Genomic DNA, 15,080 nt, shown 5'->3' on the forward strand with positions numbered 1-15,080 from the left:
GCTGTTTGAGCAAGATATACTAGCGTTATTGTAATATTTAAATAATTGTCTACCTTCAGCGTTGTTACGTCGTGTGGGCGCAAATAACATTTGAAAAATGAGAAAATTACAAAGAAAAAAACATAAACATAACAAATTTTACTGAATTATTTTTAAAATTACATTCGGTGACCTTCAGGTTTAATCCATGTGTGAAATTATGTAAAAGTCCTTCATGCCCACGCGATGCAAAAATGTTTTAGTATCTTAAGGTTAAGCCAGACGGAAATTTATTTATGACGTTTTATGGAAATACCTGCGTCAAGCAATAAAACGCCTGAGCTCATGGTCCAGCTCACCTTTTGTGCGAGTTTCCTTCACGCAGATTACAGCTAATCGTTTCGAATTTTTCCACGCCCCCATGCACCTCAATTGAGTGCGGGGCCCGCGCGGAATGCTTTCAACAACGCCCGCGATGTAGTTGTAACAATAGCGTAGTTGAATCAGGCGCTTATGCACTCGCGAGCAGCGAGAGAAACGCGAACCGCAAGAATTGTGTACGGCTCGTATAATATTTCCATGCGCTGGAGACGTACGAAGATGAAATGGGTTCCGTCTCTAGGGTCCCCTGCGAGCGCGCATTTCGCGTGCGGAGGCGGCGGCGGCGGCAACGACGACATCAAATGGGGACACCTCACTTTACCATTACGACCGTCGCCGCTGCCGGCATCGCCTGAGCGCGCCCGCAGTGCAAAACAAAAAGTGCGATCGTGCGGAGTTTCAAATCCGCATGCAAAGCACATCAACAACACACAAAGCGTTGCGGCATACATTTATACAACGTGATTTCTTTTTTTAAATCATGGCAATAAAATATCTCCTGATTTCCACCAGGAAATATCGAGGGTGAATAAAAAAAAAAGTCACCGAAAATAAATTCCGTGTAAATAACAGCTAATTTTCACTGCGTGTGAAGCGGTTTTTTGCTCTTTGCACAAAAGAAATCGACAAATTTTCTATAGGATGGAGGGCTTAGCAACAAATAGTTCATTTCAAATATCTGGATTTCGCTATTTTGCTCGGATTGCAAGCCGGCGTTTTATATTTGCCATATTTGAGTTGAGAGCTGAAGGCGGGAATTGAAAAGAGTAAATTTTCTAGCTTCCTTCGAATAACCGCGACCCCGCTGCCGCGCCGCACTTTCATTCCGGCGGCGCTAGCGAAAGCAAATTCCTCGAGCGGCGATATATGAAATCGCGCAACCGTCCCACCAACGTATAAATAATATACGAATTATCAAAGCGAACGCTTTGCTACAGACCGAGCACTATCACAATTCGCAATATGCGCGCGCGCGGCAACAAAATTGCAACGAGAACTGCTCAAGTCGCCGAACAAAGCGGTTGCAGACAGAAAAACAAAGAGAATGGCATGAAAAAACAAAATTGCCGTTTTGTGAAACGGGCTATTATTATTAATTCCTCTAAAGGTCTATAAGAGTCTAAGGGAATTGCATATTGCACTTCATTTCAACGACTTCTTTAGTACTCTGCTTTGTTTTCCCCTCTAATAAAAGAATATTATCGGTAAATATTTTATGATTTCCGCCTTTTTTTCGTATTTTCCTTGCGTGGAAACGTAGGACATAGTCACACCTCACCACCAGCATCTCAACGACCATTTTATACACTGAACAATCTACAAAATATTCAAATAAGTACCAGGAAGTAGAATTTGTTGAATATACGATTGACACGCACATTAAATGTCATTCTTTGAAGTTAATAATTAATTTCTTGGCGGATATAGTTTCCTATTGACCGGACGACATAAATATGTTGTTGAGAAGTTAATTTGAATATTTACAGCTGCGAAACAACTATAATTACCATTATCATTAATTCCCGGTACATAATCTCCGGCCGCACGAGTTCCTCGAGCGGGCGATAAATCACAATATGTGCATACAATATGCGCCCCTCATATAATGCATTTGCGTTCGTTTTACGTACTGAAAAGTGCCTTTCCTGGAACAAACGGCGAGCCGATGGCGCAACGTCGCGCATGTATTATGTATATATTGTAGCGCTTTTCCGGTGGTAAATTACTCTTGCGTGCTGGCATCCCATAGTCGAAATGTAACTGCAACTTTTCATTCCTTGCGTCCCATGTCGGACGGTCCGCTTTTTCAAACGCTCACACAGAGGGAAAACGTGATGATTCACTGAAAGAAAAGCACCTGGAGCGCATCTTCGACTGCGTGCGCCACTTTATAATCCATTAAAAGACGAGCAGCAGGCGAAAAACGATCACAAAATAATATATATGATGAAAGTAGAATAAAATAAGCGCAACAAAAGCCAGGTTCGTTTTTAAAATTGCGTCTTATGTCTGAATTACGCTCCTTCCGTGATGGTTGATATTTCCGTGGTAAGTTCTGAAATGAAGGCGGAATAAGGAGCGCGAGCGTCAAGTTATGCTCGAGGCGGGTGTATTTAGTAATAGAGACGTCTCGGTGGCGGGTCGTTGGAGCAAAGCTCTGCCCTCCCGATCCCTGATAAATTGGTGTGTGCCGCGAGTCCTCACGCTCATATTTATCCGAGCACGTAAAGTATTTCTTCGGCGGTGAGGCAGGCACACGCTGTTCCGTTTCGGCTGCGCGTGACTCGTTCGCATTTCCAGCGCGCCGCCCTCACCACCCGGCGGAATTGTTTCGCTTCTTATGCCAGACATTTTAACTGGAAGCCAGTATTTGTCACAGTGTAATTTGCGACCGTTTAATGCCTGCAGAAATTATCATCATTCATTCTAACTGGCGTGTTGCCGAAATCCGCTAACGATCTGAAAGTATATTTATAAAATAAAAACCTATTGCTGTTATATTTCCTCCCGTGCTGAATGTAGGTAAATTGTGTTCAAGTGGCCGTGACGATCTCGCAGCAAAGAATTCCAATGGTTTTCGGTGTTATTCCTCGCCCTTGTTGTAAATTCGCCAAGAAATTAATTTTTAACTTCAAAGAATGTTGACCAATGTGCGTAACAACACAAGAAACACAAATTTAATGATTACCTTCGTGAAAATTCGCTGGAATTTCAATTTTAGTCTGCAACAAAACACATGTTTAACCAATCGACACGTTCAGACTAAAATATACGTACCTGTTAGTCGAACATTTGATTGCTGATCACAAACACGACACAAGATAAACTAGACTTGTTTTGATAATATTATTTTTATCTGTACAACGAAATTTCACGTCGGTTTCGCTGCGCGCCCGCAGTGGAGTGAGTGGTTAGATTACGCGCGAAATACTTAGTCCTGTTCAATACCCGTAGCGCCCTCTATCGACATTCAAACAAACCTGTTTAAAAAGTACAAACTTGTGAAATTAATATTCTCGAAACATTCGCCAGATCGTCAATTTCATTGTTTACTCAACTGTGAAATGAAAGCATAAAAACTTTGCAATTTCCTGCAGATGCAAATTTCTTTGCTTAACTTCTGTTTGTCTGTTTCAGGCGAGCGAAAATGAAGCTGTTGCTGATTTTCGCAATCGCCGCGTGTTTCACGAACGCGCCGGCGATGCGGAACCGCGAAAATAAAGGCAAAAAGGACACGTCGCGCACGATCGCCTCCATCAATCTGTGCGTGAGCGAAGAACCGGACGCCCCGATCCACTGCTTCTGCGACGGTGGCGGCGGGCATGGCAACGTCACCAACGCCGAATGCTGGGTGTTCAACACGCAGCTGAACGCCGATTATCCCGGCTGGAGTTACTTCCTGCATCAACCGCGTTTGAAATCACTGCGCATTCTGGTCAAGCCACACGGCAACCTTACATTCATACCGACGAAGGCTCTGGGCTATCTGAAGGATCTACACAAGTTCGAGATGATCTATGCCAGCGTCGACGAGATCCGCACGAATACCTTCGCCAATTTGTCACAGCTGGCGCAGCTGAAGCTCAATCGCAACAAGATCGGTGCACTTGCCGAACAGGCGTTCGCGAATTTGCATAATCTGAAAGAGTTGTACCTCAACGAGAACGACGTGCAGGAGTTGCGCCGGGACGTGTTCGTCGATCTGCCAGGACTCCGGCAACTCGCCATCACGCAAAACCGGCTGAATGTGATCCAGGAAGGCACGTTCAAGTATCTTACCAAGCTGTTGGAGCTGGAGCTCGCGGCGAATTTCATCTCGGTGCTCACCAAGGATACCTTCCAAGGACTCGAGTATCTGCGCCGGCTGGACCTTAGCAACAATAAGATTAATATGCTCGGGGATTTGACTTTCTCTGAACTTTGGCTCTTGGAGGTGAGTAATTAGCAAACACGCCAAACTAAACGGAGCTTACCGTACACGTCCGTAATTTGCATCCTTAGACCTGTTGAGGTCAGCGAAGCATTATGAGCATTAAGTACTTGTAGTTTACGAAACTTTCCAAGCACTCTGGAGCGTAAAAATGTTTTCAGAAAAAAGTTCTCAACATCTTTTCAAGGTGCTTTTAGTTGGAGGACGTGTTATTTTTACGAAAGGTGTCAACTTAGCAGACAGAAAGCCGCGAGGTGATATGCTGTAAAAATGCGCTATCAATCATCCCGCAAAAACGATCTATCATTTCGCATTTCGTTTAATTGGAATTGTTCGAGGCACTTCGAAATTAAGTTAGCGGTCGGAAGATGAACAGATGAGCCTTGTCTGCAAAATTGCACGGAAAATAAAAGCGCGTGTTCATGACTTTAATCATTTTCAAGATAAATGAAACATATAAAAGCCCAACATGCGCGAGTTAATAACAAAAGTGCAAGTTTCAATCGAAAGCAAACACTTTGTATAACTGCATTATCACGTATTTAATTAAACAGCTATTGATTTACGATCGAGCGCACGGCAGTGTATCACCGAAAACTGATTAGTAAATATTAATTGAGTCACAAATCAATTATCAACCACGCGTTCGCAAGTTGGCAAACTCGGCAACAATAAACATGTTCTTTTGTTTCACGCGCCGCACTCTAAACTCTCAACAACTGCAAAACCGCCTTCTGGTATTTCGCGCTTCGCGCAAACCGAATTAAATCATTAAATTATATTTCCGCCCCTATTCGCGCGTGATATTTATGACGCTTCTATTGTTTTCGAAGCGCTTTGGGGCGCGCAAGCTTCACATTCCGGGTCGCGTTGTTCGACGCTGAGGAGCGCACAGCGCAATGTCATTCGATTCAATTTGTGTTTCAGGAGTTATTGTTGGAATCGAATCAAATCGAAATGATCACCGATAGGGCGTTTGCCGGCCTCACCAACCTTCGTCTGCTGAACATGCGCCACAATAAACTCACTTTACTATCGCCGATGCTCTTTGGCGGCGTTCCCGGCATCCACCACTTGGATTTACGATCGAACAACTTGGCAACGCTCACGGTTGAGAACGTGCGCCCCATCATGCACAATATGTACAACGTTAGCAGCAACTTTTACGTTGAGCGTAAGTATTTTTACACTATTTAAATATTAAATATATTATACTAACGTTGGAAAACAGTGTTTTTTACACCAGAGTGTGGAAAACTGTATTTTCTACACCAAAATGTGGAAAACTGTGTTTTTGCACCCGAGGGTTAAAACAGGGTTTTAAATATTTTTACAATATTTAAATATTAAATATATTACCTACTACCATTGGAAAACAGTGTTTTCTACACCAGAGTGTGGAAAACTGTGTTTTCTGCGCCAAAATGTGGAAAAATGTGTTTTCTGCACCCGAGGATTAAAAACAGTGTTTTCAAATATTTTTACAATATTTAAATATTAAATAAATGACCTACTACCATTGGAAAACTGTGTTTTCTACACTAGAGTGTGGAAAACTGTGTTTTCGACGCCAAAATGTGGAAAAATGTGTTTTCTGCTTTCTAGGGTTAAAAACAGGGTTTTCAAATAATTCTATAATTACTAGCTTTACCGCGGCTTCGCTCGCGAATATCTAAAATAATGAAGTTGCTTCCGTACGCGTCTGTAGTCACAGAAGAAGTAACAATGAAGTAGAATGGCGGGAAGTTTAAAATGGCTGAAAGTATAGTCTATGAAAGTATAGTGTACAGTCTCCATAGTGTAGTCAATTGGATTTGATGTTGACGTAGCTGTCGGTAATACAGTGTGATAATACAGTGTGATGGTACTATAGTACTTAGGTTTGAGCTTCATTGCTGGAATGCTAGATGGCGTTAAAGTAGTCAAATAGCCAGATGCAGAGGTATTATTGGCTAAAAATTTCTTTATTTTATTTAAAAAATAATTTTTTTATTAAATAAAAGTAGCCTATAACCATTCAGGGACCACTAAGAATATCTGTACAAATTTTCATGATGATCGGTTAAGTAGTTTTTGCGTGAAAGTGTAACAAACATCTGGACTATCGCATTTATAATATTAGTAGGGATTAAATATATTACTTACTACCATTGGTAAACTGTGTTTTCGATGCCAAAATGTGGAAAAATAAGTTTTCTGCATCCGAGGGGTAAAAACAGGGTTTTCAAATAATTTTACAATATTTAAATATTAAACATATTACCTACTACCATTGTAAAACTGTGTTTTCTACACCAAAATGTGGAAAACAGTGTTTTCTGCTTTCTACGGTTAAAAACAGTGTTTTTAAATGTTTTTATAATATCTAAATATTAAATAGATTACATACCAAGTTTAGAAAACAGTGTTTTTTACACTCAAGTGTGCAAATCGGTGTTTTCTACAATAAAATATGAAAAAACTTGTTTTCTACACCCGAATGCGGAAAACACTGCTTTCAAATGTGAGTTTAGAAAAATATCAAAAATTCTCCTGAAGTTTGATCAATAAAAATAATCAGTGGTGTAATGCGAAGGAAAAAACACCTCCCCACGTTAATGTAATGATCATAACCGAGTGTAACACACGCCAGAAAGTCCGGCGTCCACGACACAATGTAAACATTACGCAATTAACATGATTAGGTGAAATTTCATTATTATTAGCCCATTTGAAACGCCGAAACGCACTCGCAAACAAACACACGACCACGGCGCTCATTTCATTATTTAATTTGCTCGACGCGCACGTACGAGTGCTCCTAATGCGCGCCTGGATATGACAGGCGGCGGAGCACACATTGTACGCCATCTAAATGAAGCTAATTGTTGCGCCAATGGTGAATTATTACAATTAACGCTGATGGATGAGTCGCGTGCGCATTTTTCCTCCCCGGCTGAGACTCCGCGCCGAAAACAAATCGCAGCCGACAAGCTTGATTAAATAAATTTATGACTTCAATAAGCAAGCTCGGAATGAGCGAAGTTTAGAGCACTTTAAAGTTTAACGCTGGGTGGTTGTTTTTTTTTTCTCGCTCACTGTACGTCGAATAAATAAATAAATCGTAAAAGTGAATTGAAGCTGGGAAGTAGGTACTTGCGCGCTTTGGAGCCGGTCCAAATGCTGATGCTCTCAGATGGGGGCGGAATGGAACCGTTGGCATTGTACATCTACTAAATGTCGTCGTTGGAGATTATTATTTTGTCGTCCGCCAAGTCCGAGTGTGCTTTAAGTCCCTGCAATAAATCGTAAATATTTGAAAGCGTTTTTTAATGTGCGTTTATGTTACATGTCTGTATTAAGCGAGAAATGATTTATTTCATAAAATATTTCATTTTTCCAAAGTGTACAATTAATAATTTAGATAGAAAACATGCTTTTTGTCGCATTGTTTGCAATTTATCCCATTGAATTTGCATATGTAATGTACACCGCTCATTATGAAAATAAATATCACCCGTATCGAACAACGGATTCAAACGTTAAACGCGGAAAATATTTGCGCATTACAAGCCATCAACAAAATTACAGCCGCCGCAGCTGCACTGCGGGATGGGGGGAGAGGGAAAAGTGTGATGGTATGTATGGCCGCGGGGCGGAAAACGATTCGGATTTAAATTCGCGCATTTCGGTTAATGCAGCATCATGCAGCACGCTTCTAATTAATTACGTACTCGGCGCGTACTCGCGTAATGCGCTCCGCGGCGACTAATGGCGTCGCCGCCGCCGGATCATTGTTTCGTTATTTCGTTATATGCACTCACACGTGCAATGGATAGTAATTCCGAACAACAATGTTAATCCGCATTGTCTGAAACTAGCGAAATAAATTTATTATAGTCAAGATTAGCGCACATTGTGCGCGTTTCGGACCAAACCGACCGGAAAGACGAAGGAATGCTGATGCGTAATGAGACACTTACTTACTCTGATGGATTCTCACCGAGCGCACAGTGGATCAGAATGCAATTTAAGTTAAGCAAACTTTATATTGTCTTAATTATGTCAAGTATAAAAGTTAACAAAGTATTCAAGTAAAATTCCGAATTATTAACTCGTAAATAGTGAATAAATCAAGCGCGAAAAAAATGTTACGAGTATTAAATATTTGTTTCATAACTTATTAGGTCAACAACTATCACGTTTATAACATTTTTATCCGGGGCTTTCTGGCGACATAAAAAACTTTTACGGCCCGCGCGTCGTTATATATTTTATATGCCCTGTAAGTTGAAATTTATGCGTGTGTTTTAAAAAGACTAAAATAAGTTTTTCGAAATAAACTTAAAGCCCCTCTGCGCGGAACTTTTTTATGGACTCATAAACGGATATTCGCCGCCACTGGCACCGCCACCCTCGCTGCTGCCTGGCATTACACAACCTCTAAATAAATTCAAGTAAATATGCTTTGGCACTAAAAGGCCAGCCAGACGGGGCATCAGAGTTCGCCTAATAGAATTGGATTAATTATATACGCGCGGCGGGCTTGCCATGACATCCGAAAGGGTTATAAATCCTTATCAGTTAATCTGACGACGTGAAATTTTAATGTGCATCTACCTAGGCACACGCCCCGAGTTTATAACGTTGTAAAACGTCGAATGGAAGAAATGCGCAAATTGAATATTTACTCTTTAAATATCAATTATAACCGAAACAACAAACAAACCGCATGTTTGTACCTACTCGCGGTAAACACACACATACACCATGAGCAGCCAACTTGCGCGCAAAGTTATTGCGCAAACAAAACTTTGCGAAAACGCATTTACATTCGTTTAAATATTCTTCCATTACTTAATGTACTTTGTCGGGCGGGTTGTGTAGGAAAACTCTTTCACGCTCTTCCGCCCCGCGAAACGTGCTGAGATTAGAATAATAGCCGGCAGGAAGTGCAGGCGTAATGTTCGCAACAAACAACACACACCGCATCATTATATGATGTCGATACGAATGCGGCGGGCATTGTAACCACGTTATTAAAACTTTCCGGGTATAAATAGCTGGGAATCTTATCTGCGGAGATGCGAAATTTACATCTTTAACTGCGGCCGCGCGAGTGTTGCGGCAATTAACAGTCTTCGGATGGCTTTAGGTGGGCTTAAGCGATCCCTGAAAGTATTTAAATGCGGTGAAAGTTTTGTGTTTTCATGGAGGGAGCGATAATAAATATTTATCGTCAAGAGTTGAGCACATAAACGAGGTTTTTTCGTGATTTTATGTAAGCTTTAATCGGAAAAGGGTAAACGTTTATGTTTTTACTGCTTTAGAGCTGAAAAAAACTATTTTACAAACGGTTTCTGGATAAAAATTATATTAAATTGAAATTATAATTAGCTATCTTTGAGTAATCAGCAAAAAAATCAGAAAATTTGCTCGTAAAAAATTTTTTTCAATGATTTTAAGTAATTTTTGGTCAAAAAATGTAAAATTCTATGTTTTTATTGTTCTAGAGTTGAAAAAAACAACTTTACAAACCCCGGTTGGATAAAAATTCTATTAAATTAAAATTATAATTAGTTTTCGTTGACTGGTCAGTAAAAAATCATAAAATTATTCTTGTACAAATTTTTTTACGATTTTAAGTGATTTTTGATGAAAAAAAGAAAAAAAAGTTGTAGAGTTGAAAAAAAAACTACTTTACCAACTCCAGTTGGTTAAAAATAAAATAAAATTGCAATTAAAATTAGTTATATTTAATTAATCAGCAAAAAATTATAAAATTTTTCTTGTAAAAAGGTTTTTTTTCACGTTTTTAACTAATTTTAGATCAAAAAAGATAAAATTTTATGTTTTTAATGCTCTAAAGCAGAAATAACCACATTTCAAACCCCTGTTGACTAAAAATAAAATTAAATTGAAATTGTAATTAGTTATCCTTGCATAATCAGCAAATTATTATAAAATTATTCTCGCTGTTCGCAATTCACATCCAATTCTGAAAGCAATTTGATGTAAGGTGTTGTAAGTCACGCGCCCTTTCGAATCTGATATCACCACAATAGTGCGCCGGTTATAACGTGCCACAACACCGCTTGGAAAGCTTACGTTCGCTTTAAAATACAAAAATGAAAGAGAAAAAAAAAAAACTGTAGCTAAAGCCGAGTCACGACACATTTCCAGCGTAGCTCGGGATTCGCCCACAAATCATTCCGCAAAGTAATAAATACGAGTGTATCCGCTGGTAGTACGTACGATTATGACCTATAAAGAAACCGAGATAACCCGCAACGTAACTGCGTATAGACTAACTGACAGGTGCATTTTCTGCGCGGCGTAAAACTTTTAAATGTTTAAATCTTTGCTATTCGACGGAATTTTTTTAATTGCTACATGCAAGTGCTTATTTTACGCGGTGTGAGTTGACTGAATGCAGAGAAATTTTTATTTCGTAGTTTTTCTCTTTGAAAACATTTTTTACGCAAGTTTTAATTAGGAACATGATCTGCATATTAATGTGTACTAATGTGCGCGTCTTTTGCTATTTTAATTAACTCCCGAGACTAGCGAGCGACCGCTTCCAATTACGCGAAGCATTTTTTTAGTGGGAAAATGCAAATTAGAGAGTCGGAAATGGGCGATATTGTTTTCATTATTATTCAATGGAAACCGTACTTGAAACTGTTATAACCATTGTTAGTGCTCGTTAAAATTAGAATAAAAACACAACGCGCGGCTCACGAAGGGTTAGTTACTTTTACAGTGTATTAAAATCACTTAATACGTATTTTTGTGCTACGAAAATATTATTTTTCTTCTTCCGCTCTCAAAACGTCAGTTTTTCACAGTTTTGAGACACAAAAAGTTGAATTTTAAGCACGGATGGCTAAAGTCGTGACTAAAGTACTTTAGTCACGGGTTTTAGTTACGAGGCGTCATGTATAACCTTACTTTTTCCAGTAATGTGCGAGCAAATTTCAAAAATTATAATTACAAAAATACAAATTAAAAACCTTCAATGTGGAAATAGAGTGGAAGTAGAAAAATACGTAATACATTATTTTATGCCACAAAAATATTATTTTTCTACTTCCACATTTAAAACACCACTTTTTCCACGGTTTTAAGGCACATAAAGTGGTATTTTAAACACAGACGGCCAAAATCGTGATTAAAGTACTTTAGTCACGGGTTTTAGTCACGGGGCGGTGTATATGCGTAATACAAAAGTTCAAATACAAAAACCCCAACGTGGAAATAGACTTGAAGTAAAAATATATGCAATATACAATTTTGTGCGCTACGAAAATATTATTTCAGTGAAGAAAAATTGGTGTGTGTAGATTTCACCGAATTTGTTTACAAAATTGACAGTAATATCAATAAAGACATCAATACAATGGTTTACAACTACAACCAGATGATTGTTTGCTTTCGGTGTACATTAAATATGCAATAATGGTTTGTTTTATGATAAAACAATAATTTATATCTGATATTCAGCGTTCACAAAACAAGCACTGATGGGCTGGCGCATTGTTCGAAGTTTAACAACCTGTGTAAGGGAAACGAAAATATATATACTTGAATATAACCGAAATATGGGGTTGAATCTTTCACGTACGATAATTGCGTTGTGTGTCCGTTCTTTAACGAGCCGGCGCTCTTTTTTGAACGCGCAACTTACTCACACAAAACATGTTCAAACCTAATTAACAAACTAGGTTGCCTACCTCGTATGTACGTCGACATAAAAGCTATGCGGCACTAAACTCATTATCTAATTTCGCTCGCCGCACAAAAGGTTTTAAATTTCTTTCCTATTATGCGCGGTAATGCGATCAGGACATTTTTCATTATGACATGTTTTTTTCCTCGAGCCAATACGATCAATTCATCCATGAAATTTATCATCAATTGCTCATTATATCGCTTTTTCTATGTCATAGAAAATTTATTTTTTTATTCTGGTAAAATTTGTGCGCCGAAAGTTTGTTTGAACAAAGTGTAGAAATATTCTGTTACGAGTAAAGTTTGCGCAGTTTGCACACGCATATTCTAAAGTTAAACAAAAAGTTTTCATAATATAAAAGTTGAAATATTCAGGTTATCTCCGAGTTTTTTTTTCATGTGAATGTGAATGTAACAAAAAAATTAAATAAAATGTCCAGTGGTGTAAAGTTCAACGTAAAGATATGACAAAAGTTTGTAATAATTTTCGGACTATTGTTGTAAAATTTATTTCTAAACATAAAACGGGTTAAAGGCGGTATTTGATTTCAATTAAATGTTGGTGCTGATGAAAATAGTTGAAAGTCCTTTGAATATTCGTGGTTTGCGCGCTAATGTAAACTAACTTTCTGCCACATGCACCACATCATTCCCAATTCCCGAAAACTTCGCCATGGAAACTCATTAGTACTCACTTTATCCAAACGGATATACCAGCATTCTTCATGCAATATAAACCGAATAAAAAGGCAAACAACTTTACGACGTCGAGTCGGAATATGAGAGCTCGCGGGTAATATTTCTTGCGTCCTGCTTTTTTTCCGCGCTTTACACTGAGATATTTTACTTCAGCGAACTTTAACTGTTCCACTACTGGTTATGCGCCTTGAATGGGCTAGCAATTCATACGATTCGTCTTTTATTTTGATACAACAACGTCGGAAAAAAGTATGATACATGTTGCAATGTCCATTTGCTTGGAAAGCTGATGTGGGGTGGTTTGGGGTGCGCAGGGAAGCAGAAACGGGGCCGGAATAACTCGCATTTCCTCAACGCTTATTTTACATACGGAAAAAACTAGTCGGCGAACATTGTAAAATGACTTGGCAACATTTGTGCGCACGTAGGACGCATTATTCGTCCTCGCCCGTTCGCACCGTCATTTATCTAACCTATGATCAATGCTATCACATTTTTCATTAATAGCAAAATAGTGTTTCTCTAACACGGCCTATATATTCACTGAAAGGAAATGAAAAGCGTCTAATAACATAACCTAGTGATACAAGTCACGTTTGATTCGTTTGGCAGAAGTTAAGTTAGGTTATGTCGTTGAGAGTATGCAGAGACAAGCCATCGAATGCATATTTATGTATGCGTATTCGTTCGCAACGCTCACATTATCCCCAAATGTCATTTCAGTCGGCATCGTGACCTGACTCGCGTAATTTCCACCTCGACACCACGCGAGACCTTTCCAAGAGCGAGGCCCGCGCATGTTTTCGAAGCAAGCGGAGCGGCAATGTATGGAAATTGAGCTGTCGCCGGGAATTGGAAATAAAACGACATGCCTCACCTCTCTCAACACATACCGACACACTCATTCCACATATTATATTTTATTTTAACACGCATATCATACACACAAGGGAAGAAATCCTGTCTCCAGTATTGTCTATTCCGTTTGAAGTGTTCGCCCCGACAGGCAATACGCGGTGACATCTTCATTGCCGGCGTGTCACACCCAAAAGTTTAAACATTTTTTTCTGTCATCTCATATCAATATCCATACAGCGTGTGTACATAATCGGAATCGTGTATAATGACAAGTAGGACATCTGGTATTCCGTCTGTGGAAGGTATGAGGTAACATGGAAGAAAATGAATTCGGCGGGGTTTTTTTGCTTTGGTGGAATAAGGATGTTAACAGGGGATGACACAGGTAGCTGGGGAAGAAATGTTGGTTGAGGTGGAGGGCCCGCGGGTACACCAAGCAGACATTGCAGACAAGCTACATGGTAAACAGATGAAACGGAAATGAAATAAAGAGCAGTCGAATTCGGAATGATACACCAAATGTAGGATTGGTTGTCTAACCGGCATCAGTATGCAAATGTGTGGGGATGGCACAATATTTAGTCGCTGGGGGGTTTTGAAATTTGCTTCCCTTCCTTTTGATACATCAGACGTGAAATTTACATTTCTGGAGCAATTGTTCCGAAAAATATCTCCGCCTCCATTTGCATAATTATTTATTAATATTTTCCTGTATCTTAATAAATTTAAATTAATTTTCAAGAAAACTACATTAACTAAATTAGAAAAAAAATATCAAGGTTGATTAAGTACACAACACACGCATCATAATAAAGCTAAAAGGTGGCTGAATGAGGCCACGGCTAAGAGCAGTCGGATACTTTAAACTGGAGCACTTAAAACAAACTTTCCTCTATGCCACAACCCTCAAAAGAATGAAAAAAAAAATCGCACGGAAGTAATTAGAAATAAAGTAGACAAAACGTTCCGCAAACAATAATAATGCAATTCGTGTGCGTTGAATGCTGAAGAACAAAATATCCAAAAAGCCAAATCAGGTTGCCACGGAAGTAAAAAGAAAAAAATAAATACATTGCGATAGCTAAAGCGTGCACACGCCGCTTGTTTGTCGATGTGCGTTCTGGTGTAAAACGCGCTTCTTTTTTGCGGGACGTGCTGCGGCGGCGGGCTGTCCCCGGCGGCAATTTGCGGCTGAAAGCGTGCACACACAAAGTGACCAACGCGCGGCGGCGTTTTGAATGTGGAATTAAGTTATGCCTGCGCGATATCGCGGTTTCAATTACCGAGCGCCGAAACTCGATTTTGCGACCAGTCCGCAAAACCATCTGTGCTAGTTCCGCCCGAAAAAGGTATTACGTATTCTGATTGCCAGAATTAGTCAAATATTTACCGTACAGGAAAAAAATTATAATTAAATCATTGTAATTTAACTATTCGATGAAAAAAAAACACAACGTGTTAGAGATTAAAGATTACAAGAGATCAGGGATTTGTTCTGCCGGTGGACAAATCCCAGCGCTTA

General features: G+C 39.4%; 1 protein-coding gene and 1 long non-coding RNA gene across 2 annotated transcripts in view; one reads left to right on the forward strand and one right to left on the reverse strand.

The window, feature by feature from the left end:
• The window catches only part of LOC135791606 (connectin-like), a 29,034-nt gene that overhangs the window by 8,962 nt on the left and 4,992 nt on the right, over positions 1–15,080 (forward strand). Inside the window, exons 2-3 of the mRNA XM_065302046.1 lie at positions 3,499–4,294; positions 5,219–5,465. Coding sequence (XP_065158118.1) covers positions 3,509–4,294; positions 5,219–5,465 — 1,033 coding nt within the window. The 5' untranslated portion in view covers positions 3,499–3,508. The remainder of the gene's footprint in view (positions 1–3,498; positions 4,295–5,218; positions 5,466–15,080) is intronic.
• On the reverse strand, positions 1,586–3,252 carry LOC135791611 (uncharacterized). Its single transcript, XR_010548088.1, has 3 exons — positions 3,139–3,252; positions 3,050–3,083; positions 1,586–1,677 (listed from the first exon to the last, which is right to left on the reverse strand). It is a non-coding gene; the product is annotated as an uncharacterized lncRNA (long non-coding RNA).

The sequence above is a fragment of the Atheta coriaria genome, unplaced genomic scaffold (genome assembly GCF_025399875.1).
Source record: "Atheta coriaria isolate IRGN ID8LTWV9N9 unplaced genomic scaffold, Caltech_Dcor_3.1 hic_scaffold_5_pilon, whole genome shotgun sequence".
NCBI classification, from domain to species: Eukaryota; Metazoa; Arthropoda; class Insecta; order Coleoptera; family Staphylinidae; genus Dalotia; species Dalotia coriaria.